General features: G+C 42.2%; 1 protein-coding gene across 1 annotated transcript; it reads right to left on the bottom strand.

Annotated features, from left to right (window-relative positions):
- Positions 1-7,907: 7,907 nt before the first annotated feature.
- Positions 7,908-9,411, bottom strand: Trmt12 (tRNA methyltransferase 12 homolog). Its single transcript, XM_015486444.2, has one exon. It carries the CDS (start codon positions 9,288-9,290, stop codon positions 7,980-7,982), a length of 1,311 nt encoding a protein of 436 aa, XP_015341930.1. The 5' UTR covers positions 9,291-9,411; the 3' UTR covers positions 7,908-7,979.
- Between the last annotated feature and the right edge of the window lie 11,083 nt (positions 9,412-20,494).

The raw sequence follows: 20,494 nt of genomic DNA, 5'->3' as shown, positions 1-20,494 counted from the left end.
TTGCTACATCGCTTCTTTCTAGTGTTTTAGAGGTGGGAGATGGAAATAGGGCAAGTTCAAATGTTTCCCTTTTTACCAGGGTTTAGCTATTTTTCTTGAATAAATGCTCCTTGGATTATTGCAAGTTTTTAATTACTTTTTAGAGTTCTTAAAAAGTTAAATTTGATAGGTTTTTGGACAGTGGTAGGAGATACTCTGCCATTTTGGAAGTCATCCATTTTACTCTCAATATTGGGTAGGAAAATACCAAGAGAACTCTAGCAGATGCCTTGGGCAGAAGACATTTCCTTTCTGCCTTTGGTGTAACAGTGATCCTTCCTCTTGACCAGTTTCGGTGACCACAACCAGGATGTGACCCTTCCTTGCCCACTGGTCTCTTGTAACAGGAAACCTGAAATGACTGGGAAACAGCAGGTTACAGTTTAGAGGGTCAATTATTTTGTCTGTTGATGAATGAGTCGCTCTGTTGGGAATCAGGACCTCTCGACTCACCAAATTGTAGGACTAAGAGACACAAACACCCCACACAGGATATTAGGAGAGTAAGTGGGTGTGTTGACTTCCTATTGCTGCTGTAACAAATTACTATAAACAGTGGTTTCAAATTCACTTTCTTATAGTTCTGGAAGTCAGAAGTCTAAAATCCAAGTGTCAGAAGGGCTGCATTTCTTCTGGAGGTTCCAGGGGAAATTCTACTTCCTTGACTTTTTCAGTTTCTCAAGGCCACCTACCACATTCCCGGGCTCATGGCCCTTTCATCACATCACTCCAACCTCCTGCTTAAGTCATTGCATCTATATGACAACCTGCCTCTCTCTTATATAAGAAACTTTGTGATAATCCAGGATAATCTCCCTATGTTCAGAGCATTAACTTAACCAGGCCTGCAAAATCCCTTTTACCTGTAAGGTAACATATTTGTAGATTCCAGTTATCAGGATACAGACATATTTGGGGGCCTTGTTCAGCCATACCATAGTGGGAATTCTATTTTTACTCTTTCATCCCCAAATACAAATTCTATCTATATGGGACACAGCACCATATGATGGGTATTGATCTAGTGTACGTACTGAATCCTGGGGTGGCATTTCCTCTTCGGGAATTCTCTTCAAGCTTTTGCATCAGTTTCATCTTCAAAAGTTTTTTTACACCATTCCATCTGATCAGCATTTTCTGGGTCATGTGTATTACATGTTAGGAGCTGTGGATCCTATGGTCATTTGCCCAGTGACACACCTCCTTTGCTATAAACCAGGTCTGTAGGTCAAGGGCAGTATTCTGCAGGATGAATATTGACGGATCAAACATCTGTAAACCTTGGATAGTATTTTTGGCCAGCATCGTATGGGCAAGAAAAGCAAATGCATGTGGAAACGGGCAGTTTGTTGTCAAGGTGCATCAGTGCACCTTCCAGAATGGAGGATCCAGTATAACCTGATGACAAGTAGCTTGGTTTCCTTGAGGGGTGGCACTAGATCAGAGGCAGTGGTTAACATTAAGGAGTGACTACTTGGCAAGTGAAGCAATGCTGTTTGCCTCTTATGAGCTTGCCTCCCTACAAGAGGACTACTTTGTTCATGAGCCCATTGTGCCTGTACTGGGGGAGTTGATAGATGCGGGTGCTGAAATTCACCAATGAAGTCTTCCTGTCTGCTGGTTGTTCAGTGCCTCTTACACAATAGGTTAACTTTGGTAGGCACTATTATGCAACACCAGGATCTTTGTGTTCCATCTCATGATTTTCTCCACAGCTACTTCTCCAGTTTCCTTTTCCCTATATTCCATTCTTTCTCATTCCAGACCCCTGATCAGTCAGCTAACCTATTTGCCACTTGCCATGAAAGTATACTCTTACTTCAGGCCACTTCTTTTCCCAAAGTCAATGAACAGGAATACTGCTTTTGGAAGCATTCCCCTCACTGTTGTCTTTTAAGACCACTACTGAGTGAGCCTTAGGACAGCAGCAGTCCATCATTGTTTTGAACTGATAGTCCAAGAAAACTCAGCGAAGTTAACTACTCTTTTTTTGCCTCTATCTACTAGCTGTAAGAGCCTCTCAAGTGGCCATGACTGTGAGCTGACAGATAGACATTGTTAAAGTTATTCCACCTGCCTATGCCACCTGTTTTCTCTGACCCTTACCTGTCATCAGTTCCAGAGGGGGGATTGACTGATGAGTTGACAAAACCCAGCTTGTGATGGGAAACTGACCACATGATCACTTGATATGCTCAGTTCCTACTAAGGCCCATTATCATGCACAGAACTGGTGGGGGGTTTTTGTTTTTCTTTTTTTTATTATCATTTTAAAATTTTTGATATGTGGTTTGCTCCTGCAGATGATGAACCTTGCTTCAGAACACTTAAGTTCTATGTACCTTGTGATTCTCCCTCTGGAGCTTGCCATAAACTTCCCTGGCTATTTTTCTTTTCACAAGTACTTTTACCATAGAATCTCTTGGATTGAATGGACATGTGAGTGAGCAACAGTACTGATTACACTGCAGGCTTTACCTGCCATATAGCCTTTGCGTGCTCTGGGTCACAATGAAAACTGGTACTCTTCAGCCTCACCTAGTTTATGAGTTAGAACAGTATCCCCAAGTTCTAAGTTGCCATAAAGAGGCCTGAAGAGCTCAGTATGATTCTTTCATGGTGGAATAATTTGGGTAAATGAGTGGATGACATACAATGATTTGTTTTTTTTACTGTGAAGGAGATATCTTGGCCCTTAAGAAAACTATTGGATCCTAAAAATATAATTGTAATAAAAGATATTACAGGCTGCTGGATCTTATTAGGGATTATTCCCATTCTCCAGTGTACACTATGCTTACTGTTTATCTGACAGCACAGTGTCATCAATGTAGTAGATCAATGTGACCTTCTGTGGCATGTTCAGACTATATCATTATAGAAGATGGAAGAGTTAACATAACCCTAGCGCAAGACTATAAATGTGCACCATTGTCTGTCCAGCATGAATTCAAACTGCTTCTGCTCCAGTACCCTTAGGACCAGTTCCATGCATATGTTCATGGCTCCACTTGGTTTGTGTGGTTAGGTCTATCTCCTTTGCCACACAGGCCCATTTGAAATCACTGAAAGTAGGCACACAGAAGAGAGGGAAAGAGTTGCTTCATTATAGTGTTGCAGGACTGTTGTTTTCTTTTTTTATAACAGGTTTTGTTACCTTTGAGTTTTTTTAAATTAATTTTTAAAATTTATATATGACAGCGGAATGCATTACAATTCTTATTACACGCATACAGCACAATTTTCCATATCTCTTGTTGTATACACAGTATATTCACACCAATTCGTGTCTTCATACATGTACTTTGGATAATAATGATCATCACATTCCACCATCATTTCTAACCCCCATGCCTCCTCCCTTCCCCTCCCACCCCTCTGCCCTATCTAGAGTTCATCTATTCCTCCCATGCTCCCTCTCCCTACCCCACTATGAATCAGCCTCTTTGTATCAGAGAAAACTTTCAGCATTTGTTTTTTGGGGATTGGTTAACTTCACTTAGCACTATCTTCTCTAATTCCATCCATTTACCTGCAAATGTCATGATTTTATTCTTTTTTATTGCTGAGTAATATTGCCTTGTGTATATATGCCACATTTTTAATCCATTCGTGTATCAAAGGGCCTCTAGTTGGTTCCACAGTTTAGCTATTGTGAATTGTGCTGATATAAACATTGATGTGGCTGTGTCCCTATAGTATGCTGTTTTTAAGTCCTTTGGGTGTAGGACAAGGAGAGAGGGATAGCTGGGTCAAATGGTGGTTCCATTCCCAATTTTCCAAGAAATCTTCATACTGCTTTCCATATTGGCTGCACCAATTTGCAGTCCCACCAGCAGTGTGAGTCTACCTTTTTCCCCACATCCTCGCCAACACTTATTGTTACCTTTGAGTTTTTAATCATGTTTACGTAAGGCTTTTTTTAAAAAAATAGAAACTACTAAAAAAATAGGAACTGGAATAATCTCTCCACCCATATGTATCTACTGACCTACCTAATGCAATTGTGGGCAAGAGAGGGCAGGGAAGAGTGCATGCAACATTTAGTTTGGAACCTGAATTCATTCAATCACTTTTTTTACTTTTGATTCAACCATGACCTTTAAAAAGTCAAAAGTCAAATATCTATTTTGACACTTTTTGGACTGAAATTGTGTGTGATGATCAAGAAATCCTGCAAGTTATTGTCATGTCTAATCAGAAAAACATGTAATTGCATTTTTAATACTTTAATATTCCCTTCATAAGTAAGCATTCTAAACAGTTATAGCAAAAAAATTTTATGTGCTTCACATATTGATATTTTTGTCAACTGAAGTACATGTGCATAGTATTCCTAGAGTGAATTTCTAAAATGACTTTGAAAGTACACAACTATTACAAACCTTTAAAGTTTAAAAAACTGGATAAAACACATGAAAAAAAAGATGACTGTCAGGGAATTGTACATAAGCCTTGAAGGATGATGGTTCATCAGAGATGAAAAGTATACCAAATGAGTCATACAACTGCTCCAGTTACTGCCTGGAGAAAATTTCCAGGCTGTGGCACAGGGAAGGAGAATCCAAGTGTAGGCCTAGCCAGGATCCCAAGGCAACTGGAGTTCACAGAGTAGAATACTAGACAGGAGAGGAAAGGGAGGGAGGGGGAGAGAGAGAAAGAGAAGTAATAATAGTTCTACACACTTTTGCAAAAAAATGAAAGAATATATGCCAACTCATTCTGAGGCCAGCCTTTCTCTCATGAACATAAACACATTCTTCATTATGAACCACGTGTATGAGGCTATTTCCTTGCACAGTTCCATGTCACACATGTTGGAAATGAGGGTGGACAGATTAAAGACTCTTGGGGGGTTAAGTGTGCTTTAAGTATATTCTAAAGCATTTTAGAACACTGGGATTCTGAAAAACTGTGAATTTATAAAACCTCAGTTTAACCATGTCCTATTTTTGCTTAAGACACTTCCATGATGCCCCTTCCTGGTCTGACCACCACTCAACTTGGCTGCTTGGTTAGCACACCTTTACCCCTTGTTTCTTCTTCTCCCTTTGTTTCGGTCCCCAGCCCCTCCACTGGGCACCTGCACACCCTGCCCTCACTCCTGGAATGCTGTCTCATGGTCCACTCACTTAATTCCACTTGCTCTTCAGCTCTCAACCATCATGTTTCTGGGGCAGCTCTTTCTGACCTTCCTGACCACGTCAACCCTCATCCTGGCTTCCATTTGCACCACCAACCTCCCCTTCCAGCATTTACTAGAATCTAAGTTGTTACATGAAACATATGTGGGTGGTGTAAGGCCTATCCATGGAGACTGGGATTGTTTGTTTACTATTTTATTGTTGTCTGGTTTGCTTATTATTTTATTACCAGTGGTTGCCACAGTATCTGATATATTGTTCAGGCTCAAAAATATTTGTGGAAAGGTGAAGAAGAGAAGGAAAGGAGAATAAAGACAGATCATGGAGGCACAGTTTTTATTTCCACAGCATGTCCACCAGATGGCAGCATTAACTGTTGCAATATCTGGAAAGGAACTTTGATTTCAAAATGCCCTGTTTTGGGCGTGAGCATTCCCCCACTGCTGGTTTTGTTACCTCTATCATATGTCTTATACATCTGACCACTCCACTATACAAAATACCAGGTAGAAGTATTTATTGCCTGTAAGTTAAAAAAATTCCAAATCATAACTTAAATAGGTCTGTTTATATGTATGTGGGAGTAGGGGTGGGTTTGCAGGTTTATTTTTATTTTCATGTGAAAAGAAGTTTAGCAATTAGAAGTTTCAGGGCTGGTGTAGTTGATCAAGGACATCCTTAGGAAATTGAGTCCTACAATCCTACTCTAGCATGCCTGGAGAGATGGCTGCTCTTCTTCAAGGTCAGAGACCCGGGGACTTCAGCCTTTATCTCCTTGCTACTACAGCCACAGGGGAGGCAGCCCTTCTTTTTTTTAGGAGAAAGAGGGACTCAGATGGGTACAGTGAGTCAACTTCAGTGTCTCCTGTGGTGAGCAGATTCACTCTGAGCCCCAATGAAAGGGGAGCCCTTTAAGAATGTGGAGAAGGGGCTAGGGGAAGGACTCAATAGCAACTGCATGGTAAGCCCAAGAGAATGTTTCCCCGAAGACAGAAAAGGCCTAGCCTGAAGAAGAGTCTAAGGAGTTCTCACTTCCTCTGCCTTTACCTGATTTACCTCAACTCAAAGTTAAAATTCAGCTCTTGCTTTCCTTCCTAAAGATTTTCCAAGTTTTCTTATTTTTTTTTCAATGACATTTACTGGTAAAAACATAAACATTGTACCATGTAATGTTTCAATATATGTATACACTATGTTATGTAATATTTAAACCTGGTCCAACATCTGTCTCCTTAGTTTTCATTTCTTTATAGTGAAGACATTCAAAGTCTTCTAGCTTTTTGAAATACAGTACACTACTATTATCTGTAGTTACCCTGATTCAACAGCACACTCAAACTCATTTCCTCTAATGGTAATTCAGTTCCATCCAGTAACCTTTCCCCACTGTCCCCAGCCTCTGGTAGCCACCTTTCCATCTCAACTTCTAAGAAATCAACTCTTTAGATTCCATATATAAGTGAGATCATGTGGTACTTGTCTTTCTGTGCCTGGATTATTTCCTGTAACAAAAAGATTTCCAGTTTCATTCATATCATCACAAATGACAGGATTTCACTCTTTTTGATGGCTGAATTGTATCCTATTGTTTATAGGTACCACATTTTCTTTATCTATTCATCAGTTGAAGACACTCAGGCTATTTTCATTTCTTGGTTATTGGGAACAGAGCTGCACTGAACCCAGGAGTATAGCTGTTTCTTCAACATACTGACATTCTGATTCACGTAAACTACATGTATAGAAATCCCTCACAGCCAAAATTAGGAAATATGATTACTGCATACAAGCCTGACAATGAATGAATGAAGTAGTCACTATATGCCAGTTTCTCTGATGACATGTTAATTCACTTAAACCTATCAGCTACCCTACAGGACATGTATGATGGTTGACCTAATATACAGATGAAGAAACTAAATCTTGGAGAGGTTCATGACTTGCCTCAGGTCACACTTAAGTAGAGCCAGGAGTTGAATTAATGGAGCCATAGTGCTAACAACTGACAGCTATTACACAGTTTAACACTAGAAATTTGGATTTCGCAGTGATTTTAACCCCTTTTCTACCAAGACAAACTTTATGACATCTCCCCTACATTCATTTAGGAATGCTAAATTGGAAGAATGGAGTTAGTTACCCCCACTCTCATTCCCTCTCTAATTTAGTCATAACAACAAAGCAGCATTGTCTTGATTTGGATTCATACTTGAGTCCACAGATTTTATTTTCAAATCTACCCACTTCACACCACTGTAGACTAGCCACCCCAACCTCACACCTGAACAAGCACAGAAGCTTCCTCGCTGGTCTCTTCTCCAGCAGATTTCTCCAGTAGCTAGACTGATTCGGGGAACAGTATTTTCCACTCTAGAATGACCAATACTTGTGTACAACTGCTTATTAGATAACAGCCATGTGAAATATTTCAAAGAAACCCTAATTTTTTCAAGGAAATCCATGACCAAATGAATATTGAAACCATATATTCAAGGTCAGAACGAGGACAGAATTCAGAATTTATGATTACACAGATTAACCTTATTTTAAAAAGCTATGCTGTTTTTCCTAGATATTTAGCACATTCCCAATGTGATCAATGGAAGACAAATGAAATTATTTTGGTTGGTCTAGAGTCTGCTTTCAAGCCATAAAATATTTTAAAAGATCACCAGGAAAAAAAAAAAAAAGAGAGAGACCAGCCTGAGCTGAAGCCTTAAGGGCCAGCCTGAGATGAAGCATTAAGGGCCCCTTGGATCCCTTGTGTCACTCACTGAATCCACCTCCTCTAGCCAACTATAGGACTGGGCGACATTCCAGATCCAGAACGATGTGATCCACATGGGGAGCATAAGATTTCACCGGTTGGATGTGCAGGATTTGTGTCTTCCATGGTTTCCCATGCACCTGCTGAAGAAGAATGGCAATTCGAGTTTCTGCAGATTCTGCCCACCTTTGCCACTCTAGCTTGGTGGCTTGTGAAAGCAGTTTCCTCCTAAAATCTCTGGTAGTTCCATTTTCCCATTCATTGGTGATAATTTTCTGAGGATAAGGCCAATGTTCTTTCTCCATTTTGCTACTTCCAGGAGGCTGGGGATTCTTCCCTGGGAAAGATTCCACATTTTGATGGACATGCAAAATGCCCCCAGTATCCCGTCGTAGCACCTGGCAGGCAATGGGCCAGCCTTCTTCTGAACTGGGAATCAGACCCAAGTTCACCCTATCTGCAATGTTTGAGAGCTTCAGCTTCCTGTTATCCCCAAAGTGTATTTGGCACCGATCTGCTACTCCGTTGATCTCCAGATTATTTCTCAGAGCGACTACAGCATGGGGGTTCCACTCACAGGCGTGGACAAAGGCAGCACCAGCATGAACTAGGAAGGGCAATGTAAAATAACCAATCCCTGCATAGAGATCCACCAGCACTTGTCCAGCACAGGGCAGCGATGCCACTCGCAGCTTTTCAGTGATGTTTCCAAAGGAGAACATGCACTGGGTTACGTCAAACTTATATCGGATGCCATTATCCACATGCTCTACCCAGCCATGGTCGCCATGCAGCAGAGTCACCGCTGGAGTTCGAGTGCCATCCGGGAATACCCGCCCTCGTTTTGCTAAACGCTGGACGCCAAATGCCAAGGCAACGGTCTCCCAGAGTTCTGGTCCCAGATTTTTCCACTGCTTGTTTTGGAAACAGTCTTCATTCAACAACAAAAGGTTACCATGTCGTTGCCAAGATCGGGGCAAATCAGCCTCCAATTCAGCCGACCACGCCACTCCCCGGCCCTCTACCCAGCGCCTCACCTCCAGACAAAGTCTCTGGGCAGGCGAACAACCCTGGGCCTTCTTCGAAGGAAGAGGATCCAGGAGCTGCGTCAGCACGCACGTGCTGCCCGGGGCCACGCGAGTCCTCAGCTCCTGCAGAAGGTGCGCGGGGAGCGTCTCCCCCAGCACCGGTAGCGCCACGGTGCCGTCGGGCATCTTTTCCACGCGGTGCCTTCTATCCAAGAGTTTCTGCTTCTCGAGAAATTCCCTGTACCGCTGAGCGAACCGCCGCTCGGTCACAACTGCGACAACAGCCACGGACGTCCCATCTTCCCTCTCCATGCTGTGGCGCCCACATGCTTTCCAAGCCTATAGCACCACTCGGGGAAGGCTGTGTTCACCTACCTGGGTAAATTCGCCGACACCTCGGGGAGAGATTCCCACGCCGCGTCGAGGCGGAAGTTACGTCAAACAAGCCGGAACTAAATATACAGATGCGGTTGACGATTGGTGACCCCGTTGTCCTGGTGAGGCCGCTTCCGCCATCTTTGTTGTGGTCGACTATTAGTTGCTGCAAGCTAACAATAGGGAGGAATTTTACGGGACTTACAGACATCAGATTGTAAAAAGTTAACCTTGTGTTATAATTTTGGACAAAACATATCTCACATGTTCTACAGGTGTCCGTGTAAAGCTGAATATTTACAGCAAAACTAGTGAGAAAGTAATAATGTATTGCCCTCCAAATACATTATTTTGTGACCTCCAACATTAGTGATTTTGTAAGTCAATTAAGGGCAAATGAAGCTAGAAGGTTTGTTTAATTTTTACCTCAGTACAAATTCAAACAGTGCAAATCGGAACCTTCATGCACTCTGTTTAATGCTGCTCATGAATCCAGAGAGACAGGTGAGCTGGAAATGATCAGCTGAATTTGCAGAAGGGCTGTCTGTGGTCTAGTGTTGCTCTCAGATTAGCATCAAAAGTCGTCTTATTTCTAAAAGTGAAGAGTCAGATACAACTTTCCTTGCAAAGATCGTCATCAGTTCATTGTCCTGCAGTCCAAGAATCAAGTGTTTAGAGGTCCAAAGGATCTGAGCTGAGGTGAATCATGTCATCTCTCAACTCCGGAATCTCCATTTTTAAAATGGGAATTACTTTAGCTGTCTTCAGAGATTGCTATTATATTGATTAAATAAGTTATATATAAAATGTTTTAAACAATGACTAATTAAGAGTCATACTCAAAAAGATATAATGTAACAAGTTGTATTGATCATATGGCAACTATTAAATACCCGTTGAAGTGCTTTGATAATAACCCTAAAAAGAACAAAGATGGAATTCACTACAGTTGAATTAAAATAATTGAAAGTTATAACTTTAAAGAGACCCATTTATACTTACCTCCCACCATTCTACAGATTAGGGTTCTGAGACCCAGAAAAGTTAATGTTAATTGAAGTTCCCAATTATGCTTTTGAGGTCTTTCTGTATGAACATGTTCATAGCCATTCAAGCAGTATTACATTTCCATGGATGTAGAAATAATCAGAAATTCAAACAAAGGTTGATAAACTCAAATGGTCCTGTTGTTTTACTTAAATCTGTAGACAAAAGTGTTATCAAACCTAGGTTTGGAGTCTCATCCTATGCAAAAATTAATGTCCAAGACACAAGGGGAGAAAGAAAGGCTTTATTCCATAGCCATAAAATGGAGATGAAAAAGTTGTATTGCTTAATTTCTAGATCTTGGAATTCCCCAGGTTTCCTTCTAATAACAATCTTAATTTCACTCTATTGTGATCTGAAAACACATTTTGTGGTTTAAATCCTTTAAAGCCTTGTCTTATGGTCTGGTGTGTGGTCTGTCCTGGAGAACAGCCCATGGGCACCTGAGACAAGGGTGTTCTGCCATTGGGGTGGAGCGTTCTGTGCATGTCTGCCAGAGGATGTCTCTTTAGCTCACACTCAGGTAAGATCCCTATGGCAACTCCAATCTGCAGCCAGAGTCTCAGTCCAGAAACCAGAGTGCCTTGTGCTCAGGGCTGGCCCAGACACGCAGCCTTCTTCTCCTGCTCACCCTCAGCAACACCTTCCTTGCACCTCTTAGATGACTGCTCTCACTACCCAGGAAACTGCCTTTCTTCCCTGTGACCAGTTTATCTCTCAGAACTCAGGCCAGATGGCACTTCCTCAGGAGAGCTTTGCCCAATATCCACTCCTCTCTCCAAGTCAGATCTCTATTTCAAAGCACCAGATTCTCCTCTTGTCAAACTTTGCAGTCATAATTTTTCATTTTTTAAATTTGATTCATGGCTGTCTTCTCCCAAATGTGTTTTAAGGGGCAGGAGCAGGGGGTTCTCTCTCATTATCATATGTCCTTGTTGTGTTCTTAAGGACTTGCCCCACATAGTAGGTCCTCACAAAATGTTTTTAGGAGGAATGCATGAGTGAACAGATGGATCGATGAAAGGTGGAAGGAAAGAGCTGAAGGAAAATCAGTTCATGGCCTGAAGCAGTGGTTCCAAAATATTGCCACCAGATGGCAGCAATAACCAACACCAACGCAGGTGCAGGCTCTGAGGACCCTGCAGGCATGTGAGATGGATTGGATGCCCAGGGCTCCTTCTCGACAGGCCTTCCTTCTTTTCTTTATTCCTCACCTTTATACATCCTTTACTGACCCGACTAATCCAGTGTGTTTGGCAACAAATGATAGATACCCCTACAAACGGCAGCGAAGCACTGGTGGGAGGTCACCTGGGGCTGGTGTGGCGCAGGGAAATTCAGTACATCACCCTTCTCAACCTTGGTGTGACCCTTGCATCCTGATGTCACTGAGCTTCCGAGCATCCCAAACAGTTGAGACAGAACAAAAAGAAATGAATGTCTATCCCATGCTTTGGGACAGAATGGGTTTCCGTGACCACTGGGAAGGCTGGGGAGTGGGCTGGCTTTACTCTCTGGGCCCTGTTGTAGAGAATCAGATGTAACTGCGTTACTATTACTGTCCTTGATGGAGTCTGCCTGCAAACAGGATATTCTGTCAAGGTATAGATAGGTAACAGCGGACATGCTTGAAAACGAGGTGTCTGCTGTCCTTGGGAGGGCCTACTTGCAAACGAGAGGCTCCTTCAAGGTTTAGATAAGGTAACAGCGAACATGCTTGAAAACAAGGTGTCTACTGTCCTTGGGAGGACTTGCCTGCAAACGGGATGTTCTGCCAAGTGGGCTAGGAGGGCGCTAAGAAAAATTTTATTATCTGTTCTTAACAAAGAGCAGAGCTCAACATACTCCGGGCCGAGAATAGATTAGCCATGAGAAGCGGGTCACTTCTGATTAGAAAGTAAAACTTCTGTATGCTATGTTTAATTAGCTGAAAGACCTGATTTATTGATGTTGGAAGGCTGCCTTCTTTGTTCACAATACTATAAAAAGATTGCTTGTACACAATAAAGGACTTTTTTTCTGCTGCTGCTTTGCTTGCTCTGCTTCTTCTTTCTTTTCCCATGCTGACCTGCAAGTGAATTACTGCAACACCTGTGACGGAAGACATATAAGGAGACAGAGAGCAAATGTCAGCTATTACATGGCCTTTCTCCAGCCAGCAGGTTAAAAAGCCCTTGGGAACAAGAGAGAGGCTGAGGAGAGGGAAAGAGCATCAACAGCGTCTGTGGGAAGCCTTCGTAAGGTGGTTGAGGTAAGGAGCTGCGCTGGCAGATGGCCTCACCTCCCCTTCGCCCAGGGAACTCCTACACATTTTTGAAAATGCACAGTTTTGAAGATCACCTTCTTTTCTTTTTCATCTCATCTGTATTGCTCTTTAAGACAGTGTACAAAAGCCAACCAACCACCCAAACAAAAACCCACATTATTTTAATGTCACTGAAGGAAATAATCATAAACAGTTTATAAAGTATTTACCAGGTACCAGGCACCCATTTCAATGCTTTATATTAATTAATTTTTGTAAGGTATCTGTGAGGTGAATACTATTATTCTTTTTTAGAAAATTTATTTTTTAATCCTTTTAGAAATTATAAAATATACATTTGATCATCTTAGCCCTTTTTTGGTGTACAGCTCAAGAGTCTTCAGTACATTCACATTGTTGTGTAGCAGATTTCCAGAAGTTTTTCATCTTGTGAAGGTAAAACTCTGTGTTCCCAAATCAATAGTTTCCTTTCTGTCTCTGGCTTCTGGCAACAATCATTCTACTTTCTGTTTCTGTGAGTCTGACTGTTTTGGATACCTCATATAGGCTGAATCATATAGGATTTGTCATTTTGTGATTGCCTTAGTTCACTTAACATAATGTCCTCTAGGTTCATCTCTGCTATGACATGTGGCAGGATTTCTTTCTCTTTTAAAGGCTAATATTCCATTGTACGTCGAAGCCATAGTTTGCTTATCCATTCCTCCAGTGATGGCATTTGGATTGCTTTCACCTCTTGGCTGTTGTGAAGAATGCTGCAGTGAACATGGGTGTCCAACAGTCCTGTTTTAAAGAAAAGAATTTTGAAGTCAGAGAGGTTGTCAGCCAGCTGGCAAGGGGTGCAGCCAGAACACATGACTTCTGAATTGACATTTTTCACTACTATCACGTACTGCTTTTAAGCATGATTTGAAAGCAGTGGTTTTTTTGCAAAACATACTTTTCTGGTTTTGTAGTGCCAGGGACTGAACCCAGGGCCTTTTGCAGGCTGGGCAAATGTTCTACCATTTATCTGCATTCCTAGTAGAAAAACAGTGGATTTTATATGTCTCTAAAACGATGTGGTGTGCTCCATGATTAAGTGAGATGGTCTATATGGGTGAGGAGGGGAAATACTAAATTTTCTTCTGTTTATTTTTGATATATTGTATATTTACTTTAAACATCTGTAGATATGTAGTGAAGTATATGCTATATTATTTTATTTATCAATAAAATTTATAGGTGCATGCCATGTAGGTGATAAATGCTGCCAATTAATAGCCTGGGCAGTGAATATGGTGTTTGTATTTCCATATGTCTACACCAGGGGGAGCACTCATAGGTTGGTGACATTTCCAAAGGAAATGATTAGGAATTTCTCTCCCTTGGGCTGCAGTGAGAGCTGAGCCTTCTCCCCATCCTCCTGTAGGCTTTGGGAAATCACTGAAGATGACCTTTCTCAGTCCATAGAGGAGGCTGTCTCTGCACTAAACCCACCTCAGCTTTCAGCAGCTCAAGCATCACCTCTTCCTACCTTCACCACTCATTTTCTTTGCCTGCCCCGGCCACACTCTCAGATCTAGAGGAACTCAGCCCTCTTTCTTAGAGTGCCATTAAATCTCTGTTCATGTTTCACATGTGGCACATGCCAGAATACAGAGATCATTGCTACACAGTGTGACCTCTTCAAGAACAAGAGTCCACATTTTCACCTTCTCTGCCCTGACCCGCAGCATAATGCCAGGCCGAGGAAGTGGATAATCAATAACCATTTGCCAATAAGTGACTTTTCAGAGTAGCTTTGTCTGTTTTCAGGAGACCAGATGTAAACAGTCTCACCCAGCTGACTTAAGGAGGAGTGGTGCCGCTTACCTAAGATAGACTTTGGGTTCAACATCAGAAGGTTTCTTCTTGTCAGGGCTTCAGCTTCAGAGGCATTCAGCTGAAAGGGCCCCTCCCAAAGATGCTGAGTAGGAACCTTCACAATGTCATCACAAGGTCATGTGCTTCTATAAAATTTGCAAATTAAGATGTCTTAGCCAAAAGTTGTCAAGATCATGTGCTTCTCTAGGCCACCTTCCTCTCTGGCACGTTCCCTTTATGTATGTGAGGTGACATTAGAGTGGCCGTGGGCATTTTGGGGACCTAGGAGATATAAGATGAGAACACATTTAGTTTTGGTTTAGTGGGGCCACGTTTATGTGACTGCAATCACTTCCACGGATAGCTAAGTTCTTGCTAGCCACTCAGGTGTAGAAACAGCTTCCAGGAGTATTCCTGCAGCCAGCTGCCGACTCGCCTGGCATCTTGGTAAGTAGATGCAGATCCAAATGTCCCATGACATGAACATGTTCAGTGGTTCTAGGCACCAGAAGTGTAGGTCATGGAGGAGCAGCCAGGTTTCAAAAGTAAAGGTGTCAGTAGCTAATGTGTAGGGAATTCTTTTAATCTTGAAATTCGAATACTTTCAAACAGAGGATTCAGCTCTTGATAATGCCTGGGCAAAATGGAAGTCCCTTGTCGGCAAACTACTTGCTAACATAGTGCATATAATTATATGTATATTATATGTTGAAATTTTTTTTAGATATAGTGGATTTGGTGGCACATGCCTATAATTCCAGTGATTTGGGAGGCTGAGGCAGAAGGATCACAAGTTTGAGGCCAGCCTGGGCAACTTAGGGACACCTGGCCTCAAAATAGGAAATAAAAAGGGCTGGGGATATAATTCAGTAGTCACCTTGGCTGAGGGTGGGAGGGAGGGGGAAGGAAACTTAAAGTAGAATATTCAATTAAAATTTAACTCACTGATACAGTCTTCTAATTTAAAAACACAGCACTCATTCAACTGCTTGAATGTGATATCAAAGCACTAGAATTAAATAGGACAGGAACAAAATATGCTTTCCCTAAGACCAAGTGTGTTTGTGGTGAAGCTGTGGCTTCTACAATATGCCACACATCATACTGCCTCAGGAGCAGGCAGCTTTTCTGGTTTAGTTCTCATGCTGGTCAGGTAGAACAAAAGCAAAGATAAATATCCCGTGAAAAGAAACGTGCTCGAAGCCCAGAACATACAACTAAGAATGAGAAGGAGAATAGGAAATGAAAGGTAGTCTGGCTGCCAGATGCTGGCAGTGTGGTCAGTACTTGCAGAAGGTAGACAACCACATACACACTTGACAGAGTTCATAGGTCTCTCTGAGTTTCCAAAAGATTTACCTGTCACTCAACCATTCATCTGCAGTCAGATAGCTAAATGAATAGGTAATCTCAGACAATATGATAAGATCTTTTTAGAAAAGAACTTTTACAACCAAGTGGTTACTGGCTGAGAATTTTTCAAAACATTATATATATTTTGTGTAAACCAAGATAAGAAAAGAAAAAAAATCCAGCATTAAATTTATCTGGGCCAATTACATTAACTCAACTCAGGCCAGAAAATTAAATAGAACAGGGACAGAACGTGTTATTCCCACAAAAATATGTAAAAAGGATCTGCCACATTAAATCAAGGGAGAACAGTAATTTGATATTTTCTCTTACTTTAATGTCCAAAAGATGAAAAGTTAAAAACTAATTTTAATTGGATTAATCATTGTAAATGAAAAGCTCATAGTATGCCATAGAACTTAACACCTTATTAAACATGTGGATTGGGCTGGGGATGTGGCTCAAGCGGTAACGCGCTCGCCTGGCATGCGTGTGGCCCGGGTTCGATCCTTAGCACCACATACAAAAAAACAAAAGACGTGTCCGCCGAAAACTAAAAAATAAATATTAAAAAATTCTCTCTCTCTCTCTTTAAAAATAAATAAATAAATAAATAAATAAAACATGTGGATAGAAAGCATAAAACTGAATTTACCAGAATTCTTGTGTTTATAGGTCACAAACCAGAGGAAATATTAAAAAGAACAAGTATTATGTGTATAGTGAAACTATGTGTTTTGCATTCCAATCATTGATAAAAAAAAAACAAATTCCAACCAAACATGTTAGAGGAAGGACTGAATCATATTTATCTTATCTTCATAGAAAATGAAAATGCAGGGCTGGGGCTGTAGCTCATTAGTAGAGTGCCCACCTCACAAGTGTGAGGCACTGGGTTCGATCCTCAACACCACATAAAAATAAATAAAGATATTGTGTCCAACTACAACTAAAAATATATTTTAAAAAAGAAAAGAAAATATGTTTTTTAAAAAATTAAGAAAATGATAATGCAAAATTATTGTCATATGTAGAAGGGTTCAATGACTAAGCAGCTAAAAATGGGGAAAATATGATGTTGATATTCAATAGATGATGAGAATGTTGCTGTTTTTCTGAATTTCATAATGTTTGTGATATTTGTCAGTCTTTCAAGATTAGCATATGGTAGAATTTCTTATTCTTAAATGAACATGCCCTTTTTTGGTTGGTACTGAGGATTGAACCCAGGGGTGCTTAACCACTGAGCCACATCCCCAGCCCTTTCTTGTATTTTATTTGGAGACAGGATCTCACTGAGTTGCTGAGGTGGGCTTTAAACTCATGATCCTCCTGCCTCAGCCTCCCAAGCCTCTGGGATTACAGGTGTGTGCCACCATGCCCGGCCAAACATGCTCTTTTATTCTTAATTTTGTATTTTTTTTTAAACAGGGCTATATAATTTTTAAGTTCTAGGCCCCCACAGAACCTGCATCTGCTGGCTGTCTGGGCATCTGTGTGGGGAGAGCATCTGAGCTTAGGCTAATCTCCTCTCTGTCAGCTCAGGGGTCCCTGCCAGAACGTGTTCAGGTACAGTGGGGGTACAGCCCACGGTGGAGTTCACTCCTCTTGGCCGTAAGTGTTCTTGAACACTTATTCACTGGGCGTGAAATGAGCAGTGGCTTCTTTATTTTCTGTAATTCAATTTAATTTCTGACCTCAAGCTTCCCTTTCTCACAGCTGGTAGAAAATTAACCTCCTTCCTGGGATCCCGGTTTTGAATACCCTCCGGGTCCCTGGGATTTTGTCAAGTGTGATGATGCTAAAGCATGGGGGACGGAGTTCTGGCCGGTTGCTGTCAGCTGCAACTACTATTTCCTGCTTTGGGAGGCCTCTCGGGGCCCCACCACACTGGGTCAAAAGAACTTTTTGGGTTTCTCCCTGTGCTCCCATCTCCCCAGACAAACCAGGGGCTAGGATGCGGGATCTGCTTCCCTTTTCACTTGGGACCCAGAGACGTTTTTCTCTGCTCGTGTCCCTCTCCCCCCCCCCCCAATCCATCATCATCACATCTCCATCCCGGCAGGATTTCCTTCTTGAGTTTGTCCCAAGGCTTTTTGTTAAGACTTTTGGTTTATACCTGGGATCTTCCATGATCCTTGAGAATTAGTCTTTTGGGGGAAAAGTTCAGGAAGATGGTCAGGCTACTTCAGGTTTCTTCTGCTCTGTTGCTCCTCAGTGACAAAGAGTGAGCAGACTGAGAGTGAACAGGGACAAAAGGAAAAGGAATTCCTGGGAAAAACACAGCCACATAAATGAATACTCCAGAATATAGCCGAAAGCGTACAGACATTTATTGTGAGTATTTTTCTTAGGCCCTGTCCTTTGAAAACTTTTCATAGTATTTCCCTTAATCTGCAAGACAGCTGTGCAAGTTGAGTTTTATTTTATTTTTAATATTTTTTTAGTTGTAGATAGACACAATATCTTTATTTATCTATTTTTATGTGGTGATGAGTTCGAACCCAGGGCCTCATGCATGCAAGGCAAGTGATATACTACTGAGCTATGACCCCAGTGTCACAAGTTGAGTTTTAGGGGCTGGAGACAGCCCTTGTCTATTGATGATGAGACTGAGGTCCTCTAAGACTCAGTAACTTGTACAAGTGGTTGTGAATGCAACCTAGATGATCCTCATATGGCTGTGGCCTGGAGTTGATGAGGTTGTGGGGCCCGGCACGTGGGATGTAGGGCAACTCTGGTGTCAGAGAAAGATAGAGCTGGGATTGTAGCTGAACCAGCCCTGACAGTCGGTAACATGTAACCCCAGGCACATCACTTAAAATATCTGGGCCTCAATTTCTGCATCAGTAAATTAGCAATGTAGAACTAGAATCTCTAGCCCAAGTTTCCTCACAGGAAAATGAGTAATGCAGACCCTAATGGCTTTGAATACTCTTTCTAGTCCAGAGGGTCTGTGGTTTCAAACCATCTTTTAAATTCCAATCACAAAGCAGTTCTCTTCACAATCACAGTGGGTGGGAGACCATGCTTAAGAGAAGACGCCTAGAATCCCCCAAGATTTAGCAAGTCTGCATCCAGGGCCCTGAGGGTAGGACCTAACAAGCTACATTTTAGGCAACCTGGGATGTATCTTGTTCTACTGAAGGGCTTGAAGAAAGATAAGATTTTGATAAAGAGAGAGAAAAAAACAAAAACAAAAACAAGAGCATTCTATCCATAACTGTTAAGGGAGAAAGCCCAGAGATTAGTGTTCTTGGGGCGGTGACTAGACTGGCTTGACTCAGGAGAAAGGCTGCTATGATTTAGGTGTGGTTTGTTTCTCAAAGTTTTGTGTGTGGGAGCCTTGGTCCTCAGTGTGGAGAGAGACCTTTGAGAGTGGGGGCCCAGTGGGAGGTCCTGAGGTCCACTGAAGGCCTGCCCTTGGAAGGGATTGCAAGACCCTAGCCTCTCTGACTTAGGTTTGATGATAGGATCACTCCCACCCACCAGGGGGAGACAGCCCCTTGTTGTTGGACTTTCAGCCTCTGACACTGAGCTAATAAAAACGTTTTTCTCTATAAAAAGTTAGTCGGACTCAGGAATTTCATTGTAGTAACAAAAAATGGGCTAATGCAAAGACCATTGCTGCCCCCAACCCACAGGGCAGCTGAACTTAAGGTCGCTCATGTGAAATTTCCAGGGACACCAAATAAAACACAGACACACTTTACCTTAAAACAAGCTTCAGGAGGGCTTCTCTGCTCTCGGCCCCAGGCTCCCCAAATGGGAGAGCAAGAGAAAGTCATGAGGGGCTGGAGAGAGAGAGAGCGAGCACATTTGGAAGTGGGCTTTTATTGGGGGAAACCTTGTTCTTCCCAAAAGTGCCAGAAACGGCAGGGTTTCAAGGGACAGGTGAGTGAGATTCAACCCCAGGAGTGACATCTACATCTGAAGACAGGCCTTCGACTTCCTGAGCTGGGACAATGCCCAAGTCACCAGCCCAAGTCACCACGAAATGTAGTGATCGGTCAGAACCTCTTGCTTCAGGACTGGAAGGCGTTGGTCATTCAGGGTGGCTCCCCACAGACCATGTCAGTCAGTTGCTGAAGATTAATTTGGGAAGACCAGTGGGCCAAGTCCTGCGAGAGAACACTTTTCTAGTGATAGGAGTGCGCATGTCCATTAGATAGACATACACTTGCCTTGGCAATGACCAAGAGGCAATAACACATCTAAGACATTAATGAAAGAATTAAATTAATAATAAAAGATTAAGTGAATGGTGTTTATTCCTGCTAGCCTCCCACTGACCTAGATTCAGCCCTGGGCAGAAATCTCTTACTGCACTTGGCTGACTGGTCTATGTTGGGATAGCATGGCCCATTGAGAGACTCAACCTGGGAGAGGGGGTGCTTAGAGGAAATGAAGCGCTCAACATGAAAGCAACAGAGATTGGTCTTGCAACACTTCCTAACAATTCTGTCAAGGTCAGACAGAAGTAGTGCATTAGAGATAATAAGACGCTCGAGGCAGCCCAGGGGCAGCAAAGTGGCTCCACTCTGTGGCCCCTCAGGGGATGGGTCTTGGGGGAGAGGGACAAGCAGAAAGTCCCCTTCGGATAAATCCACTACAGGTTGCATGGTGTGGC

The sequence above is a fragment of the Marmota marmota genome, unplaced genomic scaffold, assembly GCF_001458135.2.
Source record: "Marmota marmota marmota unplaced genomic scaffold, marMar, whole genome shotgun sequence".
NCBI lineage: Eukaryota > Metazoa > Chordata > Mammalia > Rodentia > Sciuridae > Marmota > Marmota marmota.
This window is presented reverse-complemented; position numbering and strand designations above follow the sequence as displayed.

Bases quoted from the DNA above. Each gene is read 5' to 3' on its own strand.
- Trmt12 (XM_015486444.2), bottom strand. From the start codon at position 9,290: ATGGAGAGGGAAGATGGGACGTCCGTGGCTGTTGTCGCAGTTGTGACC.